Source organism: Rosa chinensis, chromosome 4 (assembly GCF_002994745.2).
Source record: "Rosa chinensis cultivar Old Blush chromosome 4, RchiOBHm-V2, whole genome shotgun sequence".
Lineage (NCBI taxonomy): Eukaryota > Viridiplantae > Streptophyta > Magnoliopsida > Rosales > Rosaceae > Rosa > Rosa chinensis.
Genome location: NC_037091.1, coordinates 46901715 through 46918630, shown reverse-complemented (window position 1 = coordinate 46918630; position 16916 = coordinate 46901715). Strand labels below are relative to the sequence as shown.

Sequence of the window (16916 nt, the reverse complement as noted above, 5' to 3'; positions counted from 1 at the left end):
ATCACCATCCCCCAATGGTTTCTTTTTCTATTTTGAGAAATTACCAAGTGCTGAAATCAGTTGAAGTACCAAAGCTACTCTGCAATTTTTGGGGACCTCAAGATGGCAGATGGGAAAGGAAACAAGCACCAATGAAAGTGTGCTGCACAAGCAATGGAAATTGTATTTATCTCAGGGTCCAGCATGACATCCGATTGCACAGACCTCTAGGAGGTAGCGTTGAACAGGAGAGATTAAATAAATGGCAATGAATAATCCAGCACCATCCGGACGAAGTTGGAAATGTACAAGAAAGAAACAGTTCCCATACACCTCTAGAGGCATGTGGTGTCATGTTACCCATTACTCCACTGTCTCTCCGCCTTCAGATTTTTCAGAATGTAAAAAGGTCTCTGTATTCTCTTCTTATTCTCCCTCTGTCTAGATCTCGTTTCAACTTATTTTATGTGTTTCAGAATTATTATTAAGTGGTGGTTAGTTTCTCTGCGGTGGGAACTGTTTATGTTTATTTCATTTCTAAAGAAATCAATCAAATCTAAAGTTTTCTTTTTATGGAAATTATTTTATGGACCAATAGTGTAAGTGACCCAACACTTATAAAATAATCTCAACCCTTGATATTTATTATCAACTTTATTTTTAATAAACAAAAAGTGGATTTAATGCAATCTAACCATTCATTTCTGTTGGTGCAAGTGCACGGCGGTGCTTTGAATAATCTCTCTTCTTTTTAATTATTCAATAAATATTTTCTTAAAAAAACGTGGATGTTAATTTTATTATAAGCGAGAAAAATTACACGTAATAATCACTTTAAATAAAAGATTAGGTGATATTGGTTTATCAGAGGTAGACAGTGTAGTGAACAAGTCTCACTTCAATCTCGAATGAGAAGAATCTGCCACACTCTGTCACTGTCACACTCTGAAAACTCACCTCCCATCCCCTTATTTTATTATAATAGGGGGGCCAAACCAAAACCCTACCAAAAATAGATATAAATACACTATCGAAAAGAACAAAAACCAAACAAACCACCTCCAACCAAAAAGTTGGATAAAACAAAAATCTAATGAAACCTATAAGCATTTGCAGAAGACAAATCACGCCCATACAGACCAGCAATAAAGGCAGGTAGAGAATCCTACTAGTTAGAACCAACATTAAGTATACCATGATTAGCTAACGCATCCGTTACTGTGTTACCCTCCCTACAGATAAATTCATATGACGTCTGTACAGATATGCGATCTGAAACGTAAGTGAAGTAGGTGATTCATGAACGTAAGGTTAGGTCAGACACTATAATCATGGTGGTGGAGCAACTTAATTAAATTTGAAGAATAAAAGTAGTAGTCGAGGATAATGTAGACAGATTCCAGTTGGCCAACCCTAATAGTCACTTCATTTGCCTCCACCCCAAGAGCAAAAGCCCCTCCAAATGATCAGACTGGCCTAACGAAACTAGATACCTACGACTAACTTGGTGTGCAGAAGAGGAACCATCGTCTATCCTTAGCTCCACCAGATGTTGCCTCCATCATCACTAGGACCTAATGGATTCTGACTAATAACCGCCCATTCTGTGAGCCACCACTAGAGAGCAGAGACTCAAAAACACTTCCAACCACCAATAATTCTTCCAAACTACAAAACTCACTCTATTGAGAACCGAGACATCCTCGATAGCAACCGACCATCTTTACCATTTCCACCATATCAAAAATGTAGTAGGGAAGGACCATCCATAAATTCCCACCAAACAAATGCCATCGCCGAAAGTACCCTCGTCTCATACCTAACCTGCTAAGGGCATCTTCCACCATAGGCTATAATCTCATTTATAGCCTAAAACATGCTCCTACCGTAAGCTATTTCCCATAGACCAAGAAAAAAATTTGGCCTTCTCAAATGTGGGCTCAGATTTGATAAGCTAAATAGTGGGCCCTGCTGACTTTTTTTTTTTGTTTCTTTAAGAACATAAATTTTACATTTACGAAAAATCATTTTTCCTATATACATGGGTTATTTATAATGTTACTAAATATTAAAATTATATCATTGTAAATATCTTGTTGAGATCTTTAATATGAGCCAAATATTTGATATGTTTAGAATTTTTAAAATAAATGTGTAATCATTAATTTTTATGATAGACTTATTTTTATTTAACTAAAACGACTAGTTTTATTGAAAGCCTCGTCAAAACCATACTCGAAAATATATTCTGAGTTGGGAAAAAGAGTACTAGAATGTGAAATACTAAAACATAAACAACAACATAAAGTAAAACAACGAAACTAACAATTATTGAAATACACATAAAAAACTAGCCCTTTTTTTTGTTATTTTCAAATTATAACCGTTGGATGTGATGATATTTGATTTTTGGCTTACGAAATTTGGCCTACAGTGGCAGTACTGCTTTTTGTTGGTAGGCTAAAAAAGCATATTAGAGGGAATATTCTGTTTTTAGTAGGCTAAAACCATTTACCATGGGAGATGCTCTAAACGGACATTGTAGCTAAAAATGACTGTCGTAGTCTAAACTAATTTTTCTGCACAAGTCACTCAATTAATTAGAAGCAATTTAGTCCTCAAAACTATACTGTGCATATAAACCAATAAAAGTTGTATGTTGATAATGATAATCAAATACCATATATAAATTCTTATCCTCCAAAGAATAACCTTTAACTAAAGTTCACGTTTTCCCCAAAATCAGGCTTTGATAGGAAGAGATTTTGTTAACTATTAGAAGGGAAAGTTAAAACCCTTTAACTCACTTAGGCACCTCAAGTTTTTGATCACACAAAGTTGCAAGGATAAAGTTTACAAAAGACATAGAGGTGCTCCATGAATCTCCATCTATAACTCTAATTAAAACTCCATCAAAGAAGGCATTAGCTTCTCATAACCAGTCACCTACCAAGTTCCCCAAGGACCCCAATCCTATCCCTAGCTCAAACTCTCAAACCCTCCACAGCCTCAAAAAGTACCCAACACAAAAATAGCAAAATAGAAAGAAAAGTCAATAGTAGAATTAGAGAATGAGTGGCCACACTACCCTTGTTACTGCATCAACATGTGTACCCTCTGGTTGGACCAACCCTTCTATTTTCTGAATTTAATGCTCATCAAACTTAGCTCTAATAGCCCAAAAACTTTAATGACCCCACTGTCACAATGGCAATAAAATAGTGAATCATGTTGAGTTATGCATAGCAGAAACCTAAATGTTGCTAAAACTTTAGTCAGTGATCCATTTCTTCTTGGGTTCACTCCCCCTTTTCCATGAAAAAGGGCAAAAGCACCTCTGCAAGAGTTTGCTTCATTTGGTTACCCTGCCTCTCATGCCTCTGCTCTCTGATTCGCCCAAAAACACGGCGCCTATCCTTTTCTCCCTACTCGCCTTATCCTTATTCCCAGTGGGGCATGCAACCATTGCCCAAATAGTAAATAACCGAACTATTTGGTTTTTTAATATTTTCATGAAAAATAAAAAAAAGGACAATTTTAATAGGGGAAGTAGTGCAAACATGACCCCTTAACGATGGTGGGGGTGGCTGTCTCTTTCTAATTCAGGGAATTCAGACAAACAGAGAAGCCAGACTCCCATCCTTCCCAAATCGGGAAACTTCTTCTTTGCTTTGTCTGCAATTCCCTTCCCTTGCTCCAACTCTCATGGAAGGCTCAGGCAATGAACGTCCCAGTTTTGGGAAGATGGGTTACGGGTGCGTCTATCTACCCATCAATCCTTTCCTCTCCATTCTCTCAAAGATTGTTGCTTTTTGTCAAAATGGCTTGATTTGTTTTTGGTTAATCTTTCTGGGTTTTCTGTCTTTTTGTGTGTGTGTGTTGTAGATGCAAGCATTACAGAAGGAGATGCCAGATTCGAGCTCCGTGTTGCAACGAGATCTACCCATGTCGCCATTGTCACAATGAAGCCACGGTAAATTGATATATTTACCGAACCATTGTTTCAATTCTTAGCTTTGGTCTTGTCCAATCTTATCCGGGTCATATTTGATTCTTCAGAGCATGTTGAGCAACCCCTTTGATCGGCATGAGCTCGTTCGCCACGATGTTAAACAGGTATGTGAACTCCTTTCATGACTTTGAGCTCTCTGTTTTGTAATTTATGGTTTTCTGGTCTCATTATGGTGATTGTGATGCTGTTTCAGGTTGTTTGTTCAGTCTGTGACACAGAGCAGCCGGTATGTGTGTGTTCTTGTGTTGATTTTGATCCATGAAAAGAGAAAAAGAAGAAGCCTTTTGGGTTCTGATTTTTGTTCAATGTCTGAATTGGTTTTAGGTGGCTCAAGTTTGTACTAACTGCGGCGTTAGTATGGGGGAATATTTCTGTGATATTTGCAAGTTCTATGATGATGATGTAAGTTTGAATTTTTGATTACTGTCAATCCCAGTGAAAGTTTTTGTCTTTCATGTTATTGATTTGTCCGTCTCTAATCTAGAGTCTACCGGATTCGGATTTGATATTGCTGTGTGATCTTTGTACATGACTAGTGGTTTGGCCATTATTTAAAGTAAGCTTTTTCATATATGACTTGCAGACAGAGAAAGGGCAATTTCACTGTCATGATTGTGGGATCTGCAGGTTAGTCCTGTTTCAGTATCTACGTACTGTTTTTAACTTTTTATATGGCTGATTTGTCAGTAATATATTTGAGATTTTAACGATTTTCTGTGATCTAACTAACTTATAACGTGGAAAACAGAATCGGTGGTCGTGAAAATTTTTATCACTGCAAGAAGTGTGGTATGTACCTGCAACGATTATGACAAATATGGTGTCTGATATTGTATATGTGTTCTCAATTTTTTGACTTTGTCAAGGGGAACTTAAAGGCTTCCTAGGCCCAATCGGCGCATGTGAAACGCTCCAACTATGCATTACAGCACAGTGCCTGGCCACTTTGACAACTTCGGGATTCGAACCTAGGTTGGGGAGCACACCCAACTAGGCAAGAACCACTAGGCCACTTGTAGTGGTTTATATGTGTTCTCAATGAACTTCTTGCAATTGCTTCGTTTCTTTGAATTTATTACATCTATCCTTAGGACCAATGAGTTTTGGAAAACACATTTTAAGTTTTGGAATTTTATGTGTCTTCTTAAGAAACTTCTCATTTTAAGTTCTAGAAAACTAGTTGAGTTTTGTGCTACCAGTCATTGATCAAACGTCTTTCCAATTGTTTTGATGAGTTCTGATTTTTGGGAATTGAATTGTGGAATATAATGGATGCGATAAGCCTCTGTCTGCAATACCCTGTACATGGAAAGAGTGGTAAAGCAAGATTTTATATCACTCTGATTTAGGGATTATGAAGCTACATGTATGCTTTTTGATCGGTCATTGATGATGCTAAAGCTTTTCAATTGTGTATATTTCTCATTATCTTCCATGGAAATGCTAATAATGGGATTGCATCTGTTTTAGTTTGTCAATCGATAATTTTATGTCATACTTCGTATGCCATACTGGTTCTTTCTTTTCTAAACAAACTTCTCTCAATGATGTTAAGTTTTGTTGAGCATACATTCACATTTTAATTTATAACTTTTTAGGGTCTTGCTATTCGATTGGCTTGCGTGATAATCACCTGTGTGTAGAGAACTCCATGCGGCACCACTGCCCCATTTGTTACGAGGTTTGTATGCAGATATCCCTAGTAGTGTTATAAATAGGAAACCTTGTCATGTCCAAAATTAACTGAGTAAACTTGTCTTCTGTAGTTCCTTTTTGACTCGCTGAAAGACACTACTGTATTGAAATGTGGGCACACAATGCATTGTGAATGTTACAACGAAATGATAAAGCGGGACAAGTAAGTGGCAGCTCTTTTAATTTCATCAGCTTACAAGTTTAAAAATGTTCATTTTCTCCCTGACCTGAATTCTTTTTTAATTTTTCAGATATTGTTGTCCAATATGCTCCAAGTCAGTGATTGACATGTCTAGAACATGGAAGAGAATAGATGAAGAGGTAGGCTTATCGAATTTAACTGCAAAATATTGTGGAAAATTGCAGTTAACTTATAGATTGGATCAAATATTTCTTGTGTCATTTGAATTTTCCGGTTACATGATATTAATGATGATTCCGTACTAATCTGAGCATTTACACACTATTCAGATAGAAGCAACTGTTATGCCGGAGGATTATCGGAATAAGAAGGTACTTGTTTTCATCCTTGTTCAGGTCTCCCTATAAAAAAACAAGGTCACTGTGGTTCTAATCCCAGGACACTGCTTTTCGCATTGGTTTAGACTATTGAGTCTCGAGGAATAAGTGTCTTTTCTGTTTTATACTGTATACCTGTACAAGTCTAAGAAGCAATGGTAATTTGCAGGTTTGGATCCTGTGCAATGACTGCAATGACACAACCGAAGTTTACTTCCACATTATTGGCCAGAAATGCAACCACTGCAAATCATACAACACCCGCACAATTGGCCCTCCAGTTCTTCCTCAATGATCAGAAGATGTTTCCCACGAATATGTCTAGTCCGGTAGGTGCAGTGAAAGCTTGTACCCTCAAATGTGCCCTGGAAAGGGGAACTTGATTGATTCAATTTTTATCCTCAATTAATCATGCACCATTACATTACGGTTGATTTAAAATGATTGTAATGTTTAATGTGTGCACCAGACTTTTTCCAGGCTATTTTTCCTCAAAAACCCATGTAATCAGTCTTGGGGTTGATGTAAACATTATATATACTGTAATTCTGTTCTGGACTAATGAAAGTTGATTCTTGAACAAAATTTCCTATGTATTGATAAATTTTATCTTGCTAGACCATCATCGGAGAATGTAATATCCTCCCAAGTCCTAATTAATGAATGATAACTCTTAATACAACTAGGAGTTGAAACTCCATAGCGATTACATCAGAAATAAAAGCAGGAGGCGTAGTGCCCCATTCTAAAGATTGAAAATAAGGAAAAGCATAGGGAGTTCACTTGTGAGATGCAGTATTGGGTTGATGATAAGCATGAGTAAAATAAGAACTCATCATCTGTTGAAGATGAAGGGTAATGTCATCAATGATCATACGCACGAACAAAAATAGACGTTTGTGGAATGACTCTGCTTAGTAGCATGAAGAGGTATAATAGAATTTGTCTAAAAAAATAACCGGAGAGAGACCCAGCGTTAATGCTAGAAGAAGTTTATGTAGATCTACTACACCGAACGTAAATGTCAAATGAATAACAATACAAATATTATCTTAGCGCATGTGCGATATTTGTTTAAAACTAGTGTATTCTAATCCCTAACAGTTTAAAATTTTTATTTTGTGAGATGATGTTCAGTACATTATTATCAAACACATTTCTATGCTGAAACCAAAGAAATCATATATTTCAATTTTCTTTTCACATTTGTTGCACTAAATTTTTTAAAGGTGCGGCTATTGCCACCATACCATTTTCTTAGTTCATCCTATAAACATTTGAATTATTGAAAGACTATATTACCAAAGTGCAAAATGACCGATAAATACACTAATTTTCTAAAATTCAAATATGTAAGAAAAAATAAATATATAAGTAATTAATTAAATACAAAGACTACTTAATTTCTTATTAGATAACATTAAGGGTGAGGCTATTGCCACCCTATAATTTTCTTTGTTCACCTTACTTGCTCATTACACCCTATATTTTAATTTCAGTGATTAGATTTACTTATCCAACCCATTTCTCTTTCCAGAAATATCCTCCATGATATGACATATCAAATTAAAAAAGAAATTTTGTTTAACAAAAAATTTTCATTTAATTTATATCAATTAAAAAGACGTCCTAAATTATATTAAAGTTTCCTAATAAAATCATAATTTGATTTACTTTCATTTTTTTATTTTTTCCATTCAGTTTCAATGTTCGTTTATTTCAATCCATATTAAAAAATTAGTATGTGCTACTATGAGCAATGAAAAAAAGATTGATTTTTTTTCATGTTTTAAATTTTTTACTTTCGGTGTTTATAAAGGTTTCGGTGTTTATAAAGATATTATAAAGATTTTGATGAAGTTAACACTAATGGTTTGTGAATTGAATAACGAATTAACGATAAAGACGCAACAAAAAGATAAAAAAGAAAATCGTAATAAATTGAAATTTAGATGGAGAAGATGAAGATTAATGTTAACATAAGAGAAATTAAGTAGTTTTGTATTTAATTAGTTATGTATTTAGTTTTCCTTAAATATTTAAATTTTAGAAAATTATTATACTTATTAGTTATTTTGTATTTGAGTAAAATAGTCTTTCAATAATTCAAATATTTGTAGGGTGAATAAAGAAAATGGTAGGGTGGCAATAGCCGCACCCTAACAGTAATCTTTACCTTCTCCACCAATTTGAATTTATTACTATCTTTTTGTCTCATTGTTAATTTGTTATTCAATTCACAAAACCATTATTTTTAACTTCATCAAAATCTTTGCAATATTCTTTATGAACATCAAAAGTAAAAATTTAAAACACAAAGAAAAAAAAAATCAATCCCTTCTTCATTGATCATAGTTGTAAATTTATTAATCTTTTAACATGGATTGAAATAGAGAATGTTGAAATTGAAAGAAAAAATTAAAAAAATGAGAGTAAATCAGATTATGATTTTATTAGGAAATTTTAATCTTTTTATGAGTATAAATTAAATGAGATATTTTCGTTAAAAAAATTTATATTTTAATTGGATATGTCATATAAGGATATTGTTGGAAAGAGAAACGGGTTAAATAAGTAAATTTAATAATTGAAATTAAAATGTAAGGTGTAATGAGCAAGTAGAATCAACAAAGAAAATGATAGGGTGACAATAGCCGCACCCATTTTTTAATCGAGTACTTCTATTTATACATTTAAAATATTTCTCCTCTTTTTTTCTTTTTTTAATTAAAAATGATAGTTCTATTAATAATAAGAACGATCACCCTTTAAAAAGAAAAAAGAAAAAGAAGAAGAAGAAGATCACAATGGGTAGATAAAGAAACTACATCAAAATTGAGAAATATAAGAATAAAACAAGATATCATAAGGCATCAGAAATAAGATCTAGCAAAGATATGATTGGATGCATGGGAATTCTCGCAAAAAGAAGAGAACGCCGTTGGCTGGGATTGTGCCTGTCCGGCTGCGCCTCGGCGCTAGCTCTGGCCACGGGCCTTGCTGGTGCACTGTGCATGTGGCCGGACAGGTTCTGTTGCCCATGGACAGGTCCATTACTTTGAGGCTGAGGCGTGAAGGTTTCTGTCCTCATCTTTTCTCGTGTCCGGCTGCACCAAGGTATGCTTTGTCGTTGAGGGGTGGGATCGGTGTTGGGCAGACCCATGGTGCTGCAATGGGTCAGGCGGTGGAGCCATTACGGTTAGGTGAAGAAATGGAGCGAGGTGTTCGGGCTTCCTTCCTCTTAGGTCTGGATTCGCGATCTGGATCCAGGCTGCGTGGGGTTGGGATCGTGGAGTTGGATGGCGTCCTCTTCTGGTGGTCCGACGGCTGCGACCGAGCGGCGGTGGTGGAGGCCCGACATCGACGGTGGAGTGGTGGGCGCGGTGGCTTGATGGTGCAGGCACGACGTTGGGCAGAGCGTGAGGAATGGAGGCCGCCTGCCTTGGATCTCTGGGCCAGGGCTTTGTTGCTTGGGCTGGATGGTTTTTGGGCATGGGTCTGGGTTTGGACTCAGGTTCCAAAATGTTCTATTTTTATGTTTTATTGCATGTTATTTTTGAAAATAAGTCCCTCCTCTTGTGAGCGAGGGTTTGGGTATTTCTGTTTAGGGTCGATGCCATTGTTATGGTGTCATGGTCATTTTGCTGTGTCGTGGTCTGGTCTTTTGTCGGTGCTTTTTGGTTATCAACGTGATGGTGAATCACCCTTACACGTGGTCTGATGGTTTTGGGTCGCGGTGTCCGAACGGGTGAAAACAGTTCATCGTAATGTTGGTGGCTGGGTTGTATCGTTACAGGTTTGGTTGTTACTCATTGTAGCTCGCGGGTATGAGTGTAAAATTTGGTTAGGGGTTGAGCCTTTTTGGCTCATGGAAGTCACTCATGTTGACGGTCCTGTAACTATGGATCCAATGCTATGTAATCTGTTTGGTTATTAATGGAATTTTCATCTTCTAAAAAAAAAAAGATTGGATGCATTAACACATCTGATGACGCACCGGATGTAGACCACAGTATTTGAAAAGTTACTAATGGTATGACTGATCATAATAAGACAATTTTCCATCAAAATAACTAGTGATATGACCACTTAAACTTCGACTTACTTTTTCAAATATCCAAAACAATAATCACATCTCCCAAATTTCTTCAAATTATCCTTAGCCCGTAAAATTTGCCCTTATTAGAACTTTGAGCCACCCTATAATTGTTGGTTTAGCAGTGGCTTCTCAAGCCACTCATTTGCTTGGTCAATAGAGTTGAATGTTCATCAAATTTTAGTATTTTACTAGACACATGCATTTAACCTTATTTTGTCTGTGTACTAGGACTCACTGGCCTAATGGAGCTTCCACTTAGACATATACGCGTTGATTAAGGTTAATTAATACGCGTTGATTAAGGTTAATTAAAGTATTAAAGTGATAGTTTACAGACTTAAGATATCAAAGTGTCGAATGAATGACTTATAAAGTTCAGGGACTGGCGTAACTTTAGTTTTTTGTAGGGCTGCCACTTGGTTTGGTAATTACCAAACCGACCGAATACCAACCGATGTTTTAGGTTTGGTAAACTGACTTTTTGGTAATCGAGAATGATAAAACCGAAATTAAAAATTACCGAAAAAGTTGGTTTGGTTTTGGTAAATACCTAATTTACCGATTATCTAAATATTAGATTTATATACTACAGTTTTCAATATATATACATGTATATTAAGAAATAAACATAAAAACTTTTGTAATGGTATGAACATTACTATATATACTACATTAATAGTACATGTATTTTAAGTAACCTAGTCAAAGATGGTTAAATAATCTAGTTTTATTGCAATTTTTTTTTTTTTTTGAATAGGAATTGATTTCATTAGTAATCAAGCCATGAAAACAGGCCAGAGTCTAACAGAACTTACATAAGAAGATCCAGGAGTTAACCCAGATAACCTATCTAAGCCAAACTAAACTCATTAAAGTCTAATGGGACGCTCGCATGAAGCAAGCCTAACTAAGCAAGCACAACCTCGCTTCCTAAGGAAAAATCATTCATCTAGTCCTATTTGCCGACACGCGATTGTGGTACAAATAACAACTAGAAACATCTTAGAAAAACTCATAGAGATTACCCCTACCTAAACAAGACTTGCATCAAAATGTCTAATAGCAAACTCTAAAATATAGCAGCTAACAACCTCGGCAACAGGTTGGTCTTCTTGCTCTTTGAAATCTGCTTGCTCGAATAGAGCCCTGGCCTAACAGCCCAAGCCCAAATCCGAGCTAAATAAAAAGAAGCCCAATCAAGTTGCCTGGCCATCACTGCCGCCGCCCGCAACAGATCCTCCGGCGGCTTGCCTTTCCGCCACACCATCTTTCCTCTAACAATGAACACCAAAATCAGATGAATCTGATTGGGAGCAAATATCTCTGCAACCTCTCTCCAGCAAGCCTTAATCACCTGCACAGGAGATTGATTGGAAAAATCTCCACCACAACATAGATCAAGCAATCTCCTCCGTCGTCAATTCAATCGGGAAGGGCACCCAAGGATGGCAACCCGGATACTTGCACGCCGACGCGCTCAACTGCAAAATCGCCGACGTGTTCGATCTGCACCAATTTCCCCACAGACACCAAAGGTACCAAGCATAGGCGGCCCAGAAAAATTCAGAGGAGAGATCTGGATCTGCCGACCCGAACCGATCAACGCGATCCTGGACTCCTCCCCAATCTATCCTTGACTCGAGTGCTCCTCCCTACGCAAACCTCGCCCTGACGAGGAATCTCGCCGGTATTAGATCAACCTACCGCCGTTCTGCTCAAACCCTAGGATGGGTTTGCTTTTACCTTACAATGAATCAATGTTGATATCCAGATAATACTATAATATTAAGAGCACAAAAAATATAATTGTGACATCTAATTTAGTTTTATTGCAAATTGCTAAAACTTGATGTCATATATACAAAAGAAAGCTATAATTAGTAGATGAATACAAATTTTATGACTATAAAATTCAAATGTTCGTTCTAATTTATATTATAAATAATTAGTTATTCTAAAGTTGGTAATACCGAAAACAGAAATACCAAATTTGGTAGATATAATTAAAAACCGAAAATTTTGGTTGGTAATTGGTAGCTCAGTTTTGAAACCGAAAGCTTTGGTTTTGAAGTTGGTAATACCTATAACCGATTCGAACCGATCGAGTGACAGCCCTAGTTTTTTCTCAAGTAACTAGAATAAAAAAAAAAAAAAGAGCAGTAATATTTTCTTAACCAAAAGAAAAAAAACAAAATGAAGTTCCACATAGACAAACCATGGACTGGCGTTGCACATAAACACGTCCCTCTCTCTCTTAGGGGGTCTTTTGACTCTCTTCTCTAAACCCTGATCGTTCAATAAACCAGGGCTTTAGCTCCCTCTGTCCCAGAACTCGCCGAGTCGACTCGGACCCCAAAACCGGCCTCCGACTCGGTCCTCCCGAAGCCATGCAAGTGCTCTCCAACAACACTCGCAGGCTCTCCAGAGTCCTCAAGTCTCCAATCTTCATCTTCTCCGAACGACTCGTCGCTCCCGACGCGCCACTCGCCGAATCTCCACGCGCTCGTCTCCAATGGCGGAAGCTCACCACTCTCTCTCCCCAATCCTCTGGTAATCTCACCATTGCTGCTCAGATTCTTAGGTTTTCTTCTGGTCTCTATATTTTCTAAGTGTAATTTATCAAAGTTGCAGTCTCAGAAATTGTTTTACAGTGCAAATTACACACTAGGCTAAGAAATTGAGTGAGGCTTTGTTTGTTTGATGTTCTGAGGTTTCTGGAAATTGAGAATTGAATATTTGTTATGAACTTACTGATTCTATACGATTCGAATGAGCCATTTCATAACACTAGGATGCTGAATTTTGTAGGCATTACTCGAGGTTGTTGTCTTTCGCCGACGGAGCAACCCTCGATGATGATGGCATTTAGGGCAGCCTTTTCATCTGAGGCGAGTACGGTTGAAGCTATTCCCACAGGTTGTAGCTTTGAATTGGTGTAAATTGCCACAACATTTTTGTTTTATGTTTGTGTGGAAGTAATGTCTCTGCTTGTTAAGTGCAGAGGCTGTGAAGGAGCTGTATGATAAAATGCTGGAATCTGTGAATGTTAAACGCTCGATGCCCCCTAATGCTTGGTTGTGGTCCTTGATTGAGAATTGCAAAAATCAGGATGATATTAAGCTTTTATTTGACATCTTGCAGAACCTGCGACGATTTGTAAGTTCCTAATCTCACAGCTTTTGATTGGGTGATCCTTTTTCAATTCGCATCTTCTAAGTGAAGTTTTAAGGCTTTTATGTTGACAGCTGTGTGCTTTGGTTTTAATTGTAGAGACTGTCAAATCTACGCATCCATTCAAATTTTAATTGCAATCTTTGCCAAGAGGTTACCAAGGCATGCGCTCGCGTGGGGGCCCTCAACTTTGGTACGCCATACCAATATGCTGTTTATGACTGAAGGCTTTATTTTTTTTTTTTCCACTGTTAATATGCAATATAGACTTTAGGAAAACCCATGCATGTAAATGGCTAGGTGTTTGGAGTTCTAGACTTTTTTTATATTTTTTTTTATATACCCTGAAATGCTATTTAGTCTAGTTGTATGTGGTATTATCAGATATAATATGTCCGATATTCCAGGAAAGAAGGGCTTGTGGAAACACAATGTGTACGGATTGACCCCTAGTATCGGATCTGCTCACCATTTACTGGTACTAATGACAGTTGGCTCTTTACTATTGAGGGTTGTCTTCTGATTCATTTATCTAATACTTGCTGTAAATTGACTGCAGACATATGCTAAAGAGCACAATGATGTTAAACTTATGATGGATGTAATGACACTTTTGAAGGAGAATGACTTACCTTTGCAATCTGGTACAGCAGATATTGTTTTCAGGTATCTATCTAGGTTTATAAGCAAAGACTTGGGCAGTAATGCTTTTACTTTTGAAATTTTACAATTTTTTGTGAGATAAACTCAGAATGCGGGAACAATAGTCTCTGTAGCGGTTTGATTGCAAAGAAACAAGATAATCATTAGAATAATAAAAAAATGTCACACATTTTGTTTGGTTCTAATTTGTATTTTCATTTGCAGCATTTGTTACAATACTGATAACTGGAAGTTGATGTCTAAGTACTCAAAGAGGTTTGTCGAGGCTGGAGTAAAGCTACGAAGATCTGCATTTGATGTCTGGATGGAATTCGCTGCTAAAATAGGTCTCTACAAATTCTCAGATCTCTTGAATGTGTTGCATCATATAATGTTCATTTTCTAGTCATCCACTCATCTGCGAACCAAGTACCACTTACCTTTTTTTTTTTTTTTTTTTTTTCCTTTTTCAAATTGATAGTCGCATAAGATGATTTCTAATGTCTTGTTAAAGCATTTCAATTTTCTCATTTGCAGGAGATGTTGAATCCTTATGGGAAATTGAGAAGTTGAGATCTGAGTCTCAGAAGCAGCACACTGTTGTGAGTGGATTTTCATGTGCAAAGGTAATAAATCATCTATAGTTACATTTTCCTTCCCATCTTCCATTCCCATTGTTAAAACCAAACTGACTTACAAATGGGGTCCTTAAGCAATGGACTGGAGATGTAGAATTATACTTTCCAAAGTACAAGATAACTCAACCCTGGTTATAGTCAGTTACTTGACATGTCTTGTACATCTGGTTAAATTGCTTAGCATCTCAAGTGCACGCTGTTATGAGTGGATTTACATGTGTATTGGTAGTGAATCGTATATAGTTACATTTACTTTTTGGTGGGATAATTTGGTTCATTGAGGTATTAATTTCAATCAATTCACCCCTTGCCTTTTTCTTTTTCCTTTTCTTTTCCTTTTTAAAAAATAAAATAAAATTCTTTGCAGGGTTTACTATTAGAGCATAAGCCTGAGGAAGCTGCCGCTGTCATTCAAATACTACTAAACCAGGTTCATGCTCACTTTATATTATGATGCCGCTGTCCAGAACATAATTTGCATTATGGAGCTAATTTAGAATCTAAGAGTCATAGCAGATATGTTCTCATCAAAAATCATGACAATCTCTCTCTATTGAATGAATGAAGAACCTTCTTTAACCTCCTTTGTTTATTATATCTGAAGAAATGACCACATTGGAATTGTGTCCACTCTGTCGATATACAGTAAAAAAACATAAGAACATTAGTTCTTGCAAAGAGGCATAATAGTTTATCCTGTTTTTCTTTTTATGTCCTTGTTTTTATTTTTCTTTTATTTTCTATTTTCGTTTGTAGCGGTAGTCTTCCAAATGGATCTTTTCATTTCAAAAATGCCTTGGGGTTGTAACTAGTTAACTACAGTCTTAACTTATTGTTTCCATTACATTATGTCACTTCATCTGTTCTTATTTGCTGAGAGCATTGGGGTTTTTCTATTCCAGAATTTAACTGATGCAAAGAAGTCCAAGATTGCGGTTGAACTTAAAAAGTTGGTTAGTGAGTGGCCATTAGAGGTTATCAAGCGCCAAAAAGAAGAGGATAGGAAGGTATACCATTTTGTCTTTCATATGCAGTTACAGTTAAGAAAAAGAATAGTATGCTAGTTCAATAGTCTGTCTGCGAATTTAAGCTTACATGGTTCTCCCTGTTTGGAATATTGTCTAGGCATTAGCTGTATCTTTAAACTCTGATATTCCGGTGATGCTATCAAAGACTGGATTAGAGGTGAGTGTAAATATGGAGGACCTAACCAGCAAAGAAGGCATTCTCTGTTGAAGTCCTTGGCGGTCTGACTAAAAATTTGTAGCTCAGCTGTTGTTCGTATCTTGTAAAAGAAGAAGCACTGGTGTTCAGACCTAGAGAAGAGAAAAAGAAGAGATAACCATGTGTTTGGTTGAGGAGCACTTCAATAAATGCCTTAGTTAGAAAGACACTTCTGGTTCTCTCGGTTATGCATTGGACTAGAATCCTACTGCCTTTTTAAATTTTGTCCTGATGTAGTTCATTTATTGGAGTTGATTGATTAAATTGTTATAGTTGTTTCTAATATATGGAGCTTCCATGTGGACTAAACACAACCATGGTTAACTATGGTTTAGTTCTGAGTACATCAGAGAACTGCAAATGAATTTACTCATTCTCTCTTCCATCCCACTGCTACCCGAGTCCTCTAACTCTAACCATTGTCATCACATTTTGGTTGAAAGTAACCATTGTCGCTTGCTGTCTTGCAAGGTATGGATAACTTGCATCCCTCACAAACTATGTATTATCGATTGTTACCAATTTTTAGTAAGGCAATTTCTGAGATGTAATTGTGTTTTTCTTGTTTTGGGCCTGTTCGCCTCTATATATCCCAACAAATAGAAATCTTCTGATTGATTATTCTTTGCCCTGCATCTTGCCAAGCCGTATCCTCTTTTGCATGATAACTTGCATGGTTGTGCTTCCAATAGTCGGGGGCCTTCTTAACTAAACTTGCTAAGTTTGCTACTGATATATATATATACAGGCCCGTTCACAGGTGCGGATGTCCGAGCAGTGAATCCTCTACTACAATTGGTAAACAAGTAACCAATCTTAAACACAAACCACAAACTAGAGAGAAAGGGCCATCACTTTTTTGAGACTCACTACTTCATTTTTTGGCAGCGACACTTGTTTGATAATCTGATAGCGCGCACCTTCCTTGTTATACACC

The 16916-nt window shown here is 36.7% G+C and overlaps 2 protein-coding genes across 2 annotated transcripts; both read left to right on the top strand.

The window, feature by feature from the left end:
- Positions 1–3514: 3514 nt before the first annotated feature.
- LOC112197777 (E3 ubiquitin-protein ligase MIEL1) lies at positions 3515–6790 on the top strand. Its single transcript, XM_024338605.2, has 12 exons — positions 3515–3734; positions 3865–3952; positions 4039–4095; positions 4185–4217; positions 4316–4393; positions 4575–4618; positions 4740–4780; positions 5590–5672; positions 5758–5849; positions 5938–6007; positions 6158–6199; positions 6375–6790. Exons 1-12 carry the CDS (start codon positions 3685–3687, stop codon positions 6498–6500), a joined length of 804 nt encoding a protein of 267 aa, XP_024194373.1. The 5' UTR covers positions 3515–3684; the 3' UTR covers positions 6501–6790.
- A 5784-nt stretch (positions 6791–12574) lies between these two features.
- LOC112198112 lies at positions 12575–16366 on the top strand. Its single transcript, XM_024339165.2, has 11 exons — positions 12575–12854; positions 13113–13220; positions 13306–13460; positions 13575–13668; positions 13883–13953; positions 14035–14141; positions 14343–14464; positions 14655–14743; positions 15123–15185; positions 15658–15762; positions 15881–16366. Exons 1-11 carry the CDS (start codon positions 12692–12694, stop codon positions 15989–15991), a joined length of 1188 nt encoding a protein of 395 aa, XP_024194933.1. The 5' UTR covers positions 12575–12691; the 3' UTR covers positions 15992–16366.
- The last annotated feature ends 550 nt before the right edge of the window (positions 16367–16916 follow it).

What these genes read in the sequence shown, in the direction of transcription:
- LOC112198112 (XM_024339165.2), top strand. Translation starts at nt 12,692, where the DNA reads ATGCAAGTGCTCTCCAACAACACTCGCAGGCTCTCCAGAGTCCTCAAG. An exon ending in GGTTGAAGCTATTCCCACAG is followed by an intron (nt 13,221 to 13,305) that starts GTTGTAGCTTTG and finishes TGTTAAGTGCAG; the next exon opens with AGGCTGTGAAGGAGCTGTAT. An exon ending in ACAGCAGATATTGTTTTCAG is followed by an intron (nt 14,142 to 14,342) that starts GTATCTATCTAG and finishes TTTCATTTGCAG; the next exon opens with CATTTGTTACAATACTGATA.
- LOC112197777 (XM_024338605.2), top strand. Translation starts at nt 3,685, where the DNA reads ATGGAAGGCTCAGGCAATGAACGTCCCAGTTTTGGGAAGATGGGTTAC. An exon ending in CATGATTGTGGGATCTGCAG is followed by an intron (nt 4,619 to 4,739) that starts GTTAGTCCTGTT and finishes CGTGGAAAACAG; the next exon opens with AATCGGTGGTCGTGAAAATT. An exon ending in GAAATGATAAAGCGGGACAA is followed by an intron (nt 5,850 to 5,937) that starts GTAAGTGGCAGC and finishes TTAATTTTTCAG; the next exon opens with ATATTGTTGTCCAATATGCT.